Source organism: Ovis canadensis, chromosome 9 (genome assembly GCF_042477335.2).
Source record: "Ovis canadensis isolate MfBH-ARS-UI-01 breed Bighorn chromosome 9, ARS-UI_OviCan_v2, whole genome shotgun sequence".
In the NCBI taxonomy this organism is placed as follows: Eukaryota; Metazoa; Chordata; class Mammalia; order Artiodactyla; family Bovidae; genus Ovis; species Ovis canadensis.
Window position 1 is genome coordinate 98,333,119 of NC_091253.1, and position 18,552 is coordinate 98,351,670.

At 34.6% G+C, this 18,552-nt stretch overlaps 1 protein-coding gene across 1 annotated transcript in view; it reads right to left on the reverse strand.

Moving 5' to 3' along the window:
• Positions 1-18,552, reverse strand: part of CNBD1 (cyclic nucleotide binding domain containing 1) — a 494,192-nt gene that overhangs the window by 79,153 nt on the left and 396,487 nt on the right. The window contains exons 11-12 of the mRNA XM_069600350.1: positions 16,074-16,183; positions 13,248-13,498 (exon numbers count right to left, since the gene is read on the reverse strand). Of these exons, the coding sequence (XP_069456451.1) occupies positions 13,248-13,498; positions 16,074-16,183 (361 nt within the window). The remainder of the gene's footprint in view (positions 1-13,247; positions 13,499-16,073; positions 16,184-18,552) is intronic.

Sequence of the window (18,552 nt, forward strand, 5' to 3'; positions counted from 1 at the left end):
ATTATAGGGGGTCCTTCTTGATCCTTTTGTCTAAAATAGCATCTCTCCATCTGTCTTCTGATATGCTTTGTGTTTCTTCAGAGCACTCATTACTGCCTGACATGTAATATATGCATACATCTTTATAGTATTTATCTTCCCCAATAAGTAAGTTTCATGTAAACAAGGATTTTGTTTTGTTCACTGTTTTATCCCCAGTGCTTAGAATGGTGTCTTCTACAAAGCAGGCACTCATAAATATCTGTTGAAAGATGAACAAAATATTTTAAGACTATCTAATGGCTACAGATGAAATAGCCAATTCTATTAGGATTCTGTTATACAATGTTATATGCAGATAATACATAATTAAACTTCTCTCTCTTACTTTCAATACTATTATTCAAGCAGTACATCTACTTTAAAACACATGTCAAATGAATTTGAAAACTATGTGAATGAGCCTTCCTTGAATCTAATTTTCAGCAAGTCAAAAATACTGAGGTCTCATAATCACTATCAGTTTTAGCAGGCAGTTAAATTTATATCACTATGTTTTAAAATCAAAGAATCATTGGTACCTCATAAACAGTATTCTAGAAGAATATTAAGACTGTTAAGAAGCCAAAGAGCATTCAACTTCTTCACAATTCTATGTTTTCACTTCACATGACTTGGATTGTACCACTAGGAAGATTCACTGTCTAACAGAACCTTGCTTACAATTGGCTATTTTACCCGTTTCTTCTCTAACATTGGGCTTCCCTTGTGGCTCACTGGTAAAGAATCTGCCTGCAATGCGGGAGACCTGGCTTCGATCTCTGCATTGGAAAGATCCCCTGGAGAAGGGAAAGGCTACCCGCTCCAGGATTCTGGCCTGGAGAATTCCATGGACTGTACAGTCCTTGGGGTCGCAAAGAGTTGGACACGACTGAGCGACTTTCACTTTCACTCACTTCTCTAACGTTGGATAGTGTCTCTTTAAAACCAGCATAATATGATTTGCTACTATTGATTCTCTTGAATGCATTTGGTGATGTTGAGAAAGGTGACATAATTCTAAGTGCCGGTCAGTTTTGTACTTGTGAATTGCCACTCAAAAAAAAAAAAGAACTCCTGCAGTATAAAAGTTTCCATGTGCATAAAGGAGGATACATTAATATTATAGTATGAAAAATAACAAAATTATAAATGCATGAGAAGAGGTATAGGAATTGGGAGTCAGAAAGACCTTATTTTAAATGCCGACTCTTTGCTTTCATAAGTATAGTAATAATGATGAAAAGTTACACATAAAGGTACTTACTTCTTTTTCTCTAAAAGGGAAATGGCAAACAACTTTAGAGCACCTAAAAAAGTGCCAGGGATATGGTAGTACTTTTAAAATGTGTGGTTCAACTCCTTTGACAGATTCTCAAATGGGCATGAGACTAGGTATAAAGTCAAGGATTTAATGAACAGATAGACTGAAACAGCTATCTTTATGAGGCAGGTGGGATAACCACTGAAATGAACTGTTGAGAATTCCATTATCGTTTTTAAAAGAACTGGTATCTTCATAATATAATCACATTAAAAAATGAATACATTTTACAAAATTGAATACTAAATTAAATTGAAAAAGTGTGAGAATTTTGAAGAGTTCATAAATTGGGAATCAAATAATCTATTCACTATTTATCTTTTTGCCTTTAAATATTCTTAATAGATTTTTTTCTTAACTTCAAAAGTCAAATATGCTACTCAGTCTACATCCTGACATCAGTAGTTGAAAACCTAGGGATATATTTCCACTCTTTTGTATATAATCATATAACTGTCTGTGTGCATGTGAAGTCACTTCAATAGTGTTTGACTCTGTGACTCTGTGGACTGTAGCCCACCAGGCTCCTTTGTCCGTGGGGTTCTCCAAGCAAGATTAATGCAGTAGGTTGCCGAGCCCTCATCCTGAGGATCTTCCTGACCCAGAGATGGAGGGAACTGTGTCTCTTAAGTCTCCTGAATTGGCAGGCGGGCTCTTTACCATTAGTGCCTGGGAAGCCCTGGAACTATTTACATAGGATTTTTATGATTTGCTTGAATTTGTTATATATATAATATAACACATATATCTTAATATATATTATATAAATATAATATATAAATATGTAATATATATAATGTATATTTTATATATATATATGTAACACATATAATATATAATGCTATATATATATGCAGGTCAAGAAGCAACACTTAGAACTGGACATGGAACAACAGACAGGTTCCAAATAGGAAAAGGAGTAAGTCAAGGCTGTATATTGTCACCTTGCTTATTTACCTTCTATGCAGAGTACATCATGAGAAATGCTGGGCTGGAAGAAGCACAAGCTGGAATCAAGATTGCCAGGAGAAATATCAATAACCTCAGATATGCAGATGACACCACCTTTATGGCAGAAAGTGAAAAGGAACTAAAAAGCCTCTTGATGAAAGTGAAAGAGGAGAGTAAAAAAGTTGGCATAAAGCTCACATTCAGAAAACTAAGATGATGGCATCTGGTCCCATCACTTCATGGGAAATAGTGGAAACAGTGTCAGACTTTATTTTTGGGGGCTCCAAAATCACTGCAGATGGTGATTGAAGCCATGAAATTTAAAGACGCTTACTCCTTGGAAGAAAAGTTATGACCAACCTAGATAGCATATTCAAAAGCAGAGACATTACTTTGCCAAATAAGGTCCATCTAGTCAAGGCTACGGTTTTTCCTGTGGTCATCTGTGAATGTGAGAGTTGGACTATGAAGAAGGCTGAGCGCTGAAGAATTGATGCTTTTGAACTGTGGTATTGGAGAAGACTCTTGAGAGTCCCTTGGACTGCAAGGAGATCCAACCACTCCATTCTGAAGGAGATCAACCCTGGGATTTCTTTGGAAAGAATGATGCTAAAGCTGAAACTCCCGTACTTTGGCCACCTCATGCGAAGAGTTGACTCACTGGAAAAGAGTGTGATGCTGGGAGGGATTGGGGGCAGGAGGAGAAGGGGACGACCGAAGATGACATGGCTGGATGGCATCACTGACTCAATGGACGTGAGTCTGAGTGAACTCTGGGAGTTGGTGATGGACAGGGAGGCCTGGCGTGCTGCAATTCATGGGGTTGCAAAGAGTCGGACACAACTGAGTGACTGAACTGAATTGATATATACATGTCTCCTGAAGTTTATTTTGGAAAATTCTTAGTGTCAATAAATGTTATAACTATAATTCATCATCCAAATGAAGAAAGGCTATGCATTTAAAACACGTTCGTACAGTTCAGTTTAGTTGAGTAGCTCAGTCATTTGTGACCCCATGAACTGCAGCACTCCAGGCCTCCCTGTCTATCACTAACTCCTGGAGTTTACTTAAACTCATGTCCATTAAGTCGGTGATGCCTTCCAACCATCTCATTCTCTGTCATTCCCTTCTCCTCCTGCCCTCAATCTTTCCCAGCATCAGGGTCTTTTCAAATGAGTCAGTTCTTTGCATCAGGTGGCCAAAGTATTGTTGTTTCAGTTTCAGCATCAGTCCTTCTGATGAACACCCAGGACTGATTTCCTTTAGGATGGACTGGTTGGATCTCCTTGCAGTCGAAGGGACTCTCAAGAGTCTTCTCCAACACAAAAAGCATCAAATCTTCAGCTCTCAACTTTCTTTATAGTCCAGCTCTCACATCCATACATGACTACTGGTAAAACCATAGCCTTGACTAGACAGACCTTTGATGGCAAAGTGAGGTCTCTGCTTTTTAATATGATATTTAGGTTAGTCATAACTTTTCTTCCAAGGATCAAGCATTTTTTAATTTCATAGTTGCAGTCACCATCTGCAGTGATTTTGGAGCCCCAAAGACAACATCTGTCACTGTTTCCATTATTTCCCCATCTACTTCCCATGAAGTGATGGGGCCTGATGCTATGATCTTCATTTTCTGAATGTTGAGCTTTAAGCCAACTTTTTCACTCTCTTCTTTCACTTTCTTCAAGAAGCTCTTTAGTTCTTCTTCGCTTTCTGCCATAAGGGTGGTGTTATCTGCATATCTGAGGTTATTGATATTTCTCCCGGCAATCTTGATTCCAGTTTATGCTTCATCCAATCCAGCATTTCTCATGATGTACTCTGCATATAAGCTAAATAAGCAGGGTGACAATATACAGCCTTGACATACTCCTTTCCCGATTTGCAACCAGTCTCTTCCATGTCCAGTTCTAACTGTTGCTTCCTGACCTGCATACAGATTTCTCAGGAGGCAAGTCAGTTGGTCTGGTATTCCCATTCTTTAAGAATTTTCCACAGTTTGCTGTGATCCACACAGTCAGAGAATTTGGTGTAGAAAATATTTGCATATATATATATTAATTTCTATATTCAAACGAATTCTTACAGTGGATAGATGGCATTTTTTGCCACCAATGTTTCTGCTCATACCCATGTGAGGATCATATGTCTCACTCCTGATGCTCGCTGAGCATTCCATGTGCATTACTTTGGCCATGAAAGTAAATGCAATGATATTTATTAACTGAAATTTTAAGTATCAATGTATGTTCCAACATGTTTCTGTTTTCCTCTCTAAAATGATATCTAAATATTGTAGATAATGACTATTTCACCAGGCTGACCTACGAGTGACACTATAACAAACCTTTGAGGAATGTGGAATTTGAGTTAGGAAGCAATTTTGTTAACTACTAGCTTGCTAGACTATGCAAAACTTGATGAGGGGAAAAAAAAAAGGAAAAAATCACTTATATATGAAACCTGAAAAATACAGCATTCTAGTGAATATAACAAAAAAGAAGAAAACTCACAGGTACACAAAACAGACTGTGGTTACCAGTGTGGGGGAGGGGCAGTACAGGGATTGGGGATGGGAGGGGTAACTTATTTGGTATAAAATAGATTACAAGGGTGCACTGCACAACAGAGGGGATATAGCCAGTATTTTATAGCAGCTATAAATAAGAGTGCAATCTTTAAACAGTGTACATTAAAAAAAAAATAAATTCCTTCTATAATTAAAAAATATGTGGATGAATGAGGCAAAGTGTAAGAGTCAGAGAAAGATTTAAAGGTAGGCCACTGCTGGCTTTGAAGATGGAGGAGGAGACTGAAAAAACCAGGAATGCAAGCGATCTCTAAAATCTGCAGAAGGCAGGAAAACATTTCCTCCTGGGACATTTAGATGGCCTACAGGCCTGCTTGCACCATGATTTTAGCCTAGTGTCACCTATATCAGAATTCCAATATCTGGAACTGTAAGATAACAATTTTTTCTTGTGAAGACACTAAGTTTGCAGCAATTTGTTCCCAAAACAGTAGGATTTTGGTACCTGGACATGAGGCATTGCTACATTAAAGACCTAAGAAATGGGAAGAGAGAAAAAGGAGTACAATTTAGAAGATTTTTTTAACCTCTAACTCTACATATCATCAAGAATTTTAATTTTTATGTTTGCAATAAGATAGAGATGGTATGCTTTTATTTTCTTCCAGACAAAAGCAGCTATTCTGGCAACTTCGTTTCTTTCTCTAGTTATTCTATTTTCAACTTATTTATTTTAAGTTATTCTATTTTATTTCATTTTCTTTCTTCTCCTCTTCCCTGAGCTAACCAAAGAATCATATGTATCAGATCAGAGTTACATATTTACTAATAATTTGATGATACAAGCTAGTAGCAAAAACAAGCATAGCAGAGAGAAATTTGGAACACCAATGATGACTCCCAGGACCATTATATCATTCTTTAGGCATGAATTTCTAACCTGGAATACCAGATGAGGTTTCCAAGTAAGATATGTGAGTTACTCCACAGAGCAGGAAACATTAAGCTTATGAAGAATTTTTAGTTAATATCTAGATAAGTGATCTTATGTAATATTTTCTATGAAATTAAACCTTACATATCCTAGATTTGTTTGCTATAAACAATCCTAGCCAAAGATATCTTTTTAAGAGTGTTCCATTGATAAGGATTCTTTCTACTAAATCACCCACAATGCAGGAGACATAGGAGATACAGGTTCAACTCCTGGCTCAGAAAGATCCCTCGAGGAAGGAAATGGCAACCTATTCCAGTATTCTTACCTGGAAAATCCCATGGACAGAGGGGTCTGGCAGTCTGCAGTCCCTCGGCTTGCAAAGAATTGGACATGACTGAGCATGCATGCATTTCCTATCAAATATCAATAGTTTATTTCCTGAGACCTCCAAGGAGAGTAGACTGAATCAACTGTGTTCTTTCTTTCCCTCAAATCATCTCTCCAATAAAGATACATAAATTACAGGGCAATTGTTTTACCTCTTTCCTCCCCAGAGCCCCAGAAAACTATTAAGTCTGTTTAGTGTTTTTTAGAAATACCACTGTCTTGATATAATTTAGTCTTGAGTGGATAAATACAATGACATTTCAGGTCAAGAGATAGAAATTCCCATTCAATTTAGTGCTTGTTACATGAATTTGGTTGTAATTACCTCTAACATGACAACAGTAACTCCTAGCAACTGTTTCAGGTGAATTAAGGAATGGCATATTTTTAGATACTGTTATCTCTGTTGACATAATTATTTTATTATAGCACCACCATTTTCCCTTGTCTGAAAGGTCACTGCATCTAATTATTCCTATTTATATATATATATGAAGAATCAGAAGATTTTTCTTCTGGAACATTTTTTTTTTCTTTGCCTAAAACATCTCAAGAATTATAAAATATATTTTAACTATTATTTTATTTTGAAAAAATTATTCCTAAAGAGACAACAATGAGTATTTCCCTAAAAGTTATATGTAATTTATATATCAATGTTTCATTGATTTTCCCTTTTAGAGCTCCACACCATTTTAATATCTATATATTAAAACAATTTCTCTAAAGAAATAAAAGTTACATTACTATAAACTGTTTTACTTATTTACATATATTTTAAAAAACTTTACTTCCATAAATAGTATTTTGGTATAACAGATATTTTGTATTACATTCTAAGTAGAATGGTTCTACTTCCCAGGACTATTCACACATAAATTAATAAATACCAATGCTTAGTATTATATCATTATGAGCCTTGAAAGCTGGTTTCCAAGATGTGCTCTGACACATTAGACAAACGTCCTCAGTTAAATATTTCCCTTTTTCTAAGTTTCCAATTTCTCCTCTATAAAATGAGAAGCATAGTTAAGAGTATGGACTTTGTACAGAATTGGGCCTGAATTCTGGCTCCATGATTACAAATTCCTTTTTATTTGTGCAAGTGTCTTCTGCTTTATAAGCATTAGTTTCCTCTTTTGTAAAATTTGTTTAATAAGCTTAACTCAAAGGATTGTCATTAGATTTAATGCAATAATGCAAATAAAGCAATTTAATTCAGTAAAGAATCACTAATGTTAGCTATTTTGATTACCCAATATGCAGATTTCTAGTAAAATTTCCAAATATGACTATGCAAGTCTGAATGTGTATCTGACGCTTTTCTAAGGCTTTCACCTGGGTCAGGATATTTCTAGAAAGTAATTATTGTTATACCAAGTTTTACCATTAAAACATTGGAATCTAGGGGTTAGGCTAATCTCTTACAGCCACAGTTCACAGAAGATGATGTGTTTAGTTCTTCAGTCATGACCAGCTCTTTATGACCCCATGGACCCCATGGACGGTAGACCACCAGGCTCCTCTATCCATGGAATTCTCCAGCAAGAATACTGGACTGGGTTACCATGCCCTCCTCCAGGGGATCTTCCCAACCCAGGGGTCAAACCCAGGTCTCTCTCATTAAGGCAGATTCTTTACCATTTGAGCCACCAGAGAATCCCCACAGAAGATGAGAGGCTATAAATTAGCACACTGAAGTTTTATCTGAAACACTCATGATATTCTCACCATAGCAGACTGTCTTCATCAAAGGAGAAAATTAATGAAGTCGTTTTTATATGGGTGATTATGCCCCCAGCAATGTGGCAGCAGTATTCTAATGTGCCCTTCATGATTACGGTATGACTTCCATTGTTATGTTATATTATAAATCAGAGAGATTTCACAGAATAAAGTAAGACTACTAACACATTGATCTTCTTCTAGAGAGCTTATCTGGATGAACCTAGCAAGATCACCCACAGAATGAGCTGTTCAAAAGCAGTTGGTAGAGAAAAGAAATTTGAATGATTCAGTGTGAGAGATCGGATGGGAGTTTTTCATTGCTGAGATGGAGAGGGGCTTGTGAATGGGGCATCCTCTAGTGGCTGAGAAGGATTCCCCAGCTGACAAGCAGCAAGAAAACAAGGAACAAGAATGTAGCAAGCCAACCAACATTGCATCGAATTTGGATATGTGCTTCTTATCAAGTTAGATGCATTAATAACTCAGTTGAGAATATTTGGAAACTAAAAATAAATTATAGCGTATTTTATGACTTACAGTATTCATAAAATCACTAGACTTGTTTTTAAAGGGCAGGGGGAAAACTCCTCTCACCGAAAAAATATCAAAGCATGTGGAAGACATTGCACAGTTGCTTTGTGAATGCAAAGTTGAACTTTTCAATAAACCAGTTATTGCTTTTGTGTATACAGTAGTTTGTGGTTATATTTTAATAGAAGCACCCAAAAACCCGGAGTAACATTTTAACTTTTTATGCAAGGAGAATGCAAAATGGTTATAGTTAAATTTTTAAAACTAAATGTGCCCAAATTGTGTAAGATCATTTTCACCAACAGCAAATAATCCTACTTACAAGTATACCCTCTTGTTGAGAGACATGGAAGAACAATCCAAACACAGACCCTTTGAATCACTGACTACATAATTCATCAAGGACTACATTTATGATAGAACAGCATTTAGTAGAACAAGTAGCTTACTGTGTAGTATAAAGCAGAGCATCAGCAAGTCTAAAACTGAGAATAGAGTATTATAGATCTTTCTGCTTCTTTTCTTAAAATAGACTTAAGTCAACTCTGTCATCCCCCAAACCATGAACTGAAATGGTTTAATATTTTGTTTATGAAACAAGTTATTGAAAATACCCAAGCAAAACATTGACTTCTTTATGTAAAATAAGCAACATAAACTTTACAAAATTTATCAGTGTTTTCCGATTAATGTTATCATTTATTCATATGTATAATATATGATATGTGATATTTCATAAAATAAACTTAATTTCCCAACTATGAACTACGTCTACATGTCTGCAAAATGTTTAAAATATTTGAATGGTTTTATCATTAACAATAAATTTTTCTTCAATATGTTTATGAAATTCCTAATGAACTGAATGATGTTTTACTCCATTAGTTTCTGAGAAAGTTACATGAAATACATTGTTTTCACACAAAACTTTGTCCAAAATAAAATAAAAATTAACCTCAAATGGATTTGCGTTTCTTCATTGACATTATTAGTAATGAGTAAAAAGGATTTCTAGACAAAAATTATTGTGTCATACCTTATTTTTAACTGGGAAATATATATTTACACAACAATTTTATCATCAAACAGAAACAAAAAACAAAGAGGAAAGGAAAGCATAGTTATGGTAGCAAATCATTCAAGAGTCTAAGCTTTTCTGGTTAACTTTGTTACCAAGGAGACACCTGGTTATAACGCGTCTCAGCAAAGAGAAGAAATACCGAGGAATGCTGGGATGGAGATCTTTTCAATAAGAATACACTCATTGCTTCTAAAACATCTAAAAGACCTATCTGTGGTAAAAAGAAAAAAATCTGGTTTCCTAGGGTTTGATTAAAATAATTATTATCAGAGATAAATGCCTTTTGATATTCCTCCTAATAATAAAACAAACAAAATCATTCAGACAGTGTGTCCTGATGACATCTTGAAATTGGAATTTTCCTTTTAGAAAAGCCCAATTAAATTCATAGCTGTCTCTTAGTTTTTCAGTTATTCATGGTTGAATGAGATATAATTAATAACAGTGGCAATCCATTTTTTACATGAAAGCAATTATTTCTCATTACAAAAGTGGTACACTTGCTTTAATGGTATGATGAGAATTTCAGATATCAATAAAATTAAGGTAGTTGGTATGTATAATTTTAATCTAAATGACTTGAGGTATAAATTCTGCATTGGGGCAAAGATACATTACCTTAATAAAAATAGTAATCAGATAAGCTAAATTCCCAGTGTCGTCATATTAAGAAAATATATACTTATATTGCTTAAACTTAATAATCTTGTTCTCAGTTTTTTTTAGATACTCAAGGTAACATCTGAGGAGAATTTACATAGATTATGAAACAAGTTATTTGCTATTTTCCAAAAGTTGACAATCTAAATGAAAAAAAAAAAAAACACCATACTTTAAGTCCTTTTAAATAATGTCCAATTAATTACTGAATGTTTCCTCTATGATCATATACAGTTATATATATAATTCTCCATATATAATATTTAGCATTTATGCACTCTTTTATGTTTCTTGAATTCTGTTCGACTTATCCCAGGTAAAAATATAGTGACTACACTGCTTCCTTTAGGTATTTACTAAATATCGTTAATAACCTGGATCATTTAGGTGATATTGGTTCTTTAACATAATTTATATGGGAGCAAATAAAAGTGTGAACTATATCCCTGAGACAATGTTTTCTTCTCATATGTGGATTATGTTGCAATCTATTAAAGATTGTTAAATACAGTAAATTTGGAGAGGAATTGTAAAATGCATTACTGGAAAACTAAATGTTTAATTAGTCACCCAACATGTCAGTAGGTTTATAACATCAGTTCCAAATGAACAAATACATGGAATTTAAAAATATGAACACTACTCACAAAACACAAATAAAACTGAAACTATGACATCTATTTGAATTTTAGTTTGCCAGATGACAAAGATGATTCTGATACATGCTTGAAAGAAGGCCTTTCCTGTGTGACATGTTGCTTTACGCCAAAGAGTCCAAAGTGTATTTACCTTGCATCAGTTAACATCATTGGTACATGAAAAGAAAAATCTAGCCTATGTCAAGCGAGACTATTGTAAATATAATTAGTAGTTAGTACATATTCTTGAGTGACATGTATCTTGAGAGGTTTGGTAGTTGAATGTCATAGAAGGAAAGAATTAGTCAATGCAATTTCAAATGGATACCTACTGAAAGTGGACACATGAATTTGAAGCTAAACAAAATCAGAGTTAAAAAGGTAGAGGATACATATTCTCTAAGAAACATTAAAAAAAAAAAAAACTTGAAATTCAGAAAAGAGAATTCAGCCAAATCATATATAAGTAATATGAAAATTTTCTAATTGAGCTTATTTAAAATAAATCTCTCATGCAAAGAGTTGACTCATTGGAAAAGACTCTGATGCTGGGAGGGATTAGGGGCAGGAGAAGGGGACGACAGAGGATGAGAGGGCTGGATGGCATCACTGACTCGATGCACATGAGTTTGGGTGAACTCCAGGAACTGGTGATGGACAGAGAGGCCTGGCGTGCTGTGATTCATGGGGTCACAAACAGTCGGATACAACTGAGCAACTGAACTGAACTGATCTGAAAGCAAATCTCTCACCTATGTTAATTTCTATAAGTTTCTAGATCTTTTAATCAATGTTATCATTTCCATTTCAAATTCAAGTGCATATCCTATTTGAATAGTTATAGTATTTGGAGGGTCAATCACACATGACTGGGTGATTATTCTTCCAATACCTCTTGAGCTCTAAAATTTTAGCATCACTAGTTATTAGAGAAATATAAACTACAGTAACATATCACCTCACATGGTCAGAATGGCCATCATCAAAAAAATGTATCAACAATAAAATATGAAGAGTGTATAGAGAAAAGTGAAACTTGCCACACTGTTGGGAATGTATAGCCATTAAGTAGAACAATATAGAACGTCTTCTAAAAAACTAAAACTAAAATAACTATATGACCCAGAAATCCCACTCCTAAGGATACAGCCAGAGAAAACCATAATTCAGAAAGATATATACACCACAATGATCACTGCAGCACTATTTACAAGAGCCAGATCATGGAATCAACCTAAATGTCCATCGAAAGAGGAATGGATAAAGAAGATGTAGTACATATATACAATGGAATGTTAGTCATAAAAAAGAACAAAGTTCTGCCATTTACAGCAACACGGATGGACTTAAGATATTGTCATATGATTGAAGTAAATCAGACAAAGAAAGATAAATATCCTTGATATTACTTAAATGTGGAATCTAAGTAAAAGTGATATAAATAAACTTATTTACAAACCAGAAGTATGGTCACAAATGTAAAAACTTTTGGTTACCAGGGAATAAAGAAGGATAACTTGTTTATAACTTCTTTAAGGGATAAAGAAGGAAAACTGGGAGATTAGAATTGGCATACACACTTCAGTATATAGTAATAAAATAGACAAATAATGAGCACAAGGAGCTCTATTCAATTCTCTGTAATGGCCTATACGGGAAAAGAATCTAAAAGGGAAAAAAAAAAAAGAGTGCTTGGGCCGGTGCACTGGGATGACCCAGAGGGATGGTACGGGGAGCGAGGAGGGAGGGGGGTTCAGGATGGGGAACACGAGTATACCTGTGGCGGATTCATGTTGATGTATGGCAAAACCAATATAATATTGTAAAGTAATTAACCTCCAATTAAAATACATAAATTTATATTTTAAAAAATGGAAAAAATAAATAAATCTCAACTTTAGGAAATGACTATTAAAATTAATTTAATGGACTTCTTTGGCAATATCTGTAAAAAGATTTGATTTCTTAAATTTCAGTTTGCCAATAAAGTCATTTTTTTAATCTCAAAAAAACCCCTAAGAGTGGATGTGTGCATGTGTGTAACTGACGCACTTTGCTTTGTTGTACACCTGGAACTAGCGCCACATTGTGAGTCAGCTATATTTCAACAAAAAATTAAAAATTAATTTTAAGATAAAAGTTTAGATACTGCAAGCCATGGATTTTTACATACACTTGATCTGGATTATATATTGGACGAGGGTACAAAACTGACATGAACAAGAAACAAGGAAGCAGTGATTTTAAAAAAAATCTAGAAAGGGAGGAAATGTTGCTATTGATGATAGCGGGAATTAACAAGGAGATTTTTGGATTGTAATTTACAATCCAAGTCTTTTAAAATATTGCTAATATATTCCAAAAGTAGCACAATTAATGCAGATAAACTATGAAGTTACAAGTGGGATTATATATAAATATGTTTTCTCTGCAAATAACACACATACACCCATACTTACCTGAGTATCCTAATTTGTCTGTGAAATATAACTACTCTTATCAAAAACTTATCAAATAAAGTGGCAGAATAGTTGAAATAAAAGGCATTTATGTATGTACCATGTAGGTCCTTATCTTCAATAATTGCCATCTCAACGTCTTCTCCAGTAACTATTGTGCAGGTGAAAGGAATATGAAGAAGAACACTTATCTCACCAAAAGACTCCTTCTCATTAAGTCTACCCATATAAACATGTTTCTGAATTTTTTTCTGTAATAGATACAAATAATGTTTAATGAAATCACTTTCCCGTAATGGATAAATATTATTACTACCAGAAACGTACTCTTCATAAATCATTTTGGTACATGGTATTTAAAATAAGTTAGTATTTTCATGCAAATCAAGAGGACACTTATTTATACATACACTTCAATTTTGTTAGAAAAATAGCAGATTGATAAGAGAATTTCAGCATATATAAAATAAATTAAAGCACCATAGTTTAGTGATCTACAAATTAAATGTTTTAATCCACCAAGATGTTTATGAAACCTTGAACTAATTCCATTTTTCAACATCATAGGATACCATTTAGCAATCATAATTTAGTATACTTTGTATGAGATAACTCTTTGAGACCCCATGGACTGCAGTATGCCAGGCTTCAGTTCAGTTCAGTTCAGCCGTTCAGTCATGTCCGACTCTTTGTGACCCCATGGATCGCAGCACGCCAGGCCTCCCTGTCCATCACCAACTCCTGGAGTTCACTCAGACTCACGTCCATCGAGTCAGTGATGCCATCCAGACATCTCATCCTCTGTCATCCCCTTCTCCTCCTAACCCCAGTCCCTCCCAGCATCAGAGTCTTTTCCAATGAGTCAACTCTTCGCATGAGGTAATGTATGTCAAAAACCAATTACAATATTGTAAAGTAATTATCCTCTAATTTAAAAAAACAAAATATAAAATAAGATTATTACAATTCATCCTATCTGCTGATTATCAGTTCAGTTCAGTTCAATCACTCAGTCGTGTCCAACTCTTTGCAACCCTGTGAATTGCAGCACGCCAGGCTTCCCTGTCCATCACCAACTCCTGGAGTTTGCTCAAACTCGTGTCCATTGAGTCGGTAATGCCATCCAACCATCTCATCCTCTCTCACCCCCTTTTCCTCCCACCTTCAATTTTTCCTGGAATCAGGGTCTTTTCCAATCAGTCAATTCTTCAAATCAAGTGGCCAAATTATTGGAGCTTCAGCTTCAGCATCTGTCCTTTCAACGAATATTCAGGACTGATTTCCTTTAGGATGGACTAGTTGGATCTCCTTGCTGTTCAAAGGGCTCTCAAGAGTCTTCTCCAACATCACAGTTCAAAAGCATCAATTCTTCGGTGCTCAGCCTTCTTCACAGTCCAACTCTCACATCCATACACGCCTACTGGGAAAACCATAGCCTTGGCTAGACGGACTTTTGTCGGCAAAGTAATGTGTCTGCTTTTTAATATGTTGTCTAGGTTGTTCATAGGTTTTCTTTCAAGGAGCAAGTGTTTTTTTAATTTCATGGCTTCAGTCACCGTCTGCAGTGATTTTGGAGCCCAAGACAATAAATTCTGTCATTGTTTTTCTATTGTTTGCCCATCTATTTGCCATGAAGTAATGGGACCGGATGCCATGGTCTTCTTTTTTGAATGTTGTTTTAAGCCAGGATTTTCACTCTCCTCTTTCACCTTCATTAAGAGATTCGTTAATTCCTTTTTTGCTTTCTGCCATAAGGGTGGTGCCATCTGCATATCTGAAGTTATTGATATTTCTCCTGGCAATCTTGATTCCAGCCTTGCTTCATCCAAGCATTTCACATGATGTACTCTGCATATAAGTTAAATAAGCAGGGTGACAATATACACCTTGATGTGCTTGATATACTCCTTTCCCAAATTTGAACCAGTCCATTGTTCCATGTCCAGTTATAACTATTGCTTGCTGATTTACAAACAGGTTTCTCAGGAGGCCAGTAAGGTGGTCTGGTATTCCCATCTCTTTACGAATTTTACACAGTTTGTTGTGATCGACACAGTCAAAAGCTTCAGCATAGTCAGTGAAGCAGAAGATGATTTTTCTGGAATCCCCTTCTTTTTTCTATTATCCAACGAATGTTGGCAATTTGACCTCTGATTCCTCTGCCTTTTCTAAATCCAGTTTGAACTAGAACTTGCCTATTCTAGAACTTCATAAAACTGACATCATACAGAATGCATTCTTCTGAGTTTCACTTTTTTGCCCAACCTAGTGCTTCCAGACCCATCCATATTCTTGTGTGCATGAGGTTCTTTTAGTTGAGGCATGATACTCCAGGAATAAACCACAATGTTTTTCTTCATCTCACTGTCAATGGACGTTTAGATTATTACTTATGTTTTGACATGTGAAGATTCACATAAGACTTTTGGTAAATGTGTATTTTATTTCTCTTGAGTAAATATTTAGAGTGGAATTTCTGAGTGATATGTTAAGTATAGTTTAACCAATCTGATATGCTTGTAAAAGTATTTTGTTGTGGTTTTAATTTGCCTTTCTTTGATAAATAATGTCAAGCATCTTTTAATGTGCTTCTAGGTCATTTCTAAGTCTTACAACTCAACATGTCTTACAATTTATTTTACATATTAGAGCTCAGTAACAAGAATAAAATAAATGCAATGAAAGTTAGTTAAAAAAATTTAACAGCTGTTTCACAACACAAGGTAAATAAAAATGATCAATAAACACAAGAAAACCATGTTTAATATCTCCTATTGATTAAAGTAGATTAATCAGTTAAAAAGAATACATACATTTAAAACTTACCACTTTTCTTGATTGTAGTTTTGAAAATCCTATGATATTTCTATAAATCTTACAATATCCAGAATTAATATAAGCCACAAAAGAGATTATATTTCCACTTTCCACGATCACTGTAAACAAAAGAGATAATTCACTATTTCACATAATTTTCTAGAAGATATTATTTTAGTTACTAGGACAATAAAAGTTGACATGTTTAATTCAACAACTATTAACAATAAACTTCTTAATGAATGACAGTATACAGGCAATGCTTGTTATATGAAAAATTTATGTCAGATATTTATACCAGCACCTAAAATAGAAATAAACATTGACAAGAATTTGGTATGGTGTGCTAGTAAACTGTGTGGTGGAGGAGAGGAAGAGGAGTTTGGAGCAAGCCCCAAATTGTAGCATTTGATGATTTTCATGGTGCAGATATTTATGCCATGGCTTGTTTCAAACTGCCAGTGATTTAACAACTGTCTCAAAAAAAAAAAAAAAACAGAGAAAAATCTGTGAATCTTGAACATTTAGAGCTTCAGAGCTCAAAGTGTATAATAAAAAAGGAAGTAAAAGGTTATTTGTCACATCATTTATTTTGCTTGAATAAAGACTTATGTAACTCTTCTACTGTTTTATACATTGTTTATTAAATAATAACATTATAAAGTTATCTTCAAACATCAGAGCATATTATAGCTATGGGCTTATGTGTAAATTGTATAGACATGGGAATCTTTTTATAGACACAACAATTTAAAAAAGTAAAAAGTAGCCTTTTGCCAAAATGTGATATGATAGCAGACATTGTTTTACTTCTTGTAATCAATCAATAGGACATAAAGAAACGCATAGAGTCTTCTGGCAATGTTATAGGTAAGAGAAGGATAAATTTAAGCAGATATTTAAAAAGCCCACTATTCTTAACTTTTCGAGCAGCACTATCGTAAATCTTTTCTTGAAAGTCAAGCCTTATATAGAATATAAAGAAGCATGTATAGTATCAAAGTGAATAGAGATCAATTTATCTTTTTTTATTTTTATTTTTACTTTATTTTACTTTACAATACTGTATTGGTTTTACCATACATTGACATGAATCCACCACGGGTGTACATGAGGTCCCAAACATGAACCCCCTTCCCACGTCCCACCCCATATCATCTCTCTGGATCATCCCCGTGCACCAGCCCCAAGCATCCTGTATCCTGCATCAAACATAGACTGGCGATTCGATTCTTACATGATAGTATACATGTTTCAATGCCATTCTCCCAAATCATCCCACCCTCTCCCTCAGAGTCCAAAAGTCCACTCTACACATCCTGTCTCTTCTGCTGTCTTGCATACAGGGTCATCATTACCATCTTTCTAAATTCCATATATATGTGTTAGTATACTGTATTGGTGTTTTTCTTTCTGGCTTACTTCACTCTGTATAATAGGCTCCAGTTTCATCCACCTCATTAGAACTGATTCAAATGTATTCTTTTTAATGGGTGAGTAATACTCCATTGTGTATATGTACCACAGCTTTCTTATCCATTCATCTGCTGATGGACATCTAGGTTGTTTCCATGTCCTGGCTATTATAAACAGTGCTGCAATGAACATTGGGGTACATATGTCTCTTTCTATTCTGGTTTCCTCGGTGTGTATGCCCAGCAGTGGGATATCTTTGTATTACAGGCAAGGCAACAACGGAAAAGCTGAACCATTGCAGTAAAACCTATGAAGTAAGCTCCCTCCTTAGAGGGAGCAGTTGCTGCCTGAGTAATTGTCTATAGTCTCTATACTAATCATAGAAAATGTTTATCTTAATGAAGACCACACAGCAAAACACTTTTCATCTAAGTAAGCAGGCTGAATTTAATGACATTACAAAAATGTGTCTCATTACACTTAAATAAGAAATTTTAGATACTTTTTGACTAGGAAAGGAATTGCACCTACTGCCTGTAAAGATTTAACACCTCTCTCTTGTGTTTCTTAATTTTAATCATTCAGCCTTTGATCCTGCTTCCCATTGCAAAGAACTTATGCCAGTGATGTCAAGATAAATGTTGTCATCTCCATACCTTTTCCTCTTCCATACACAGAAAATGATGAACAACATAGAAATATCCAAAGGATTATAATACAGTTTTAAGTGGAAAGATTTAGTCATGGACTACATAGGAGAAATATTATTCATTATTATTTGAAAGTAATATTCAGGAAATAACGTTTATTTGTATTTCAAACTTAAGCTTTAAAGAGCCTCATCAAAACTCACACTCATATTCTAAAACACGAAATTATTAGATCATTATGAAAAGAGGAAACCTGATTTTATCTTAAAGGTAAATAAGAAAGGGAAGAAAATCAGAAAGGTTCATAGAAAGTGAACATCAGGTATTATTCTCTTCCTTCCTGTTGTTTATTATATACCAGGAAATAGTAAAAAAAAAAATCTAATAAAGTAATTTTATTCCAATTTTCAGGTCAGTTAGAA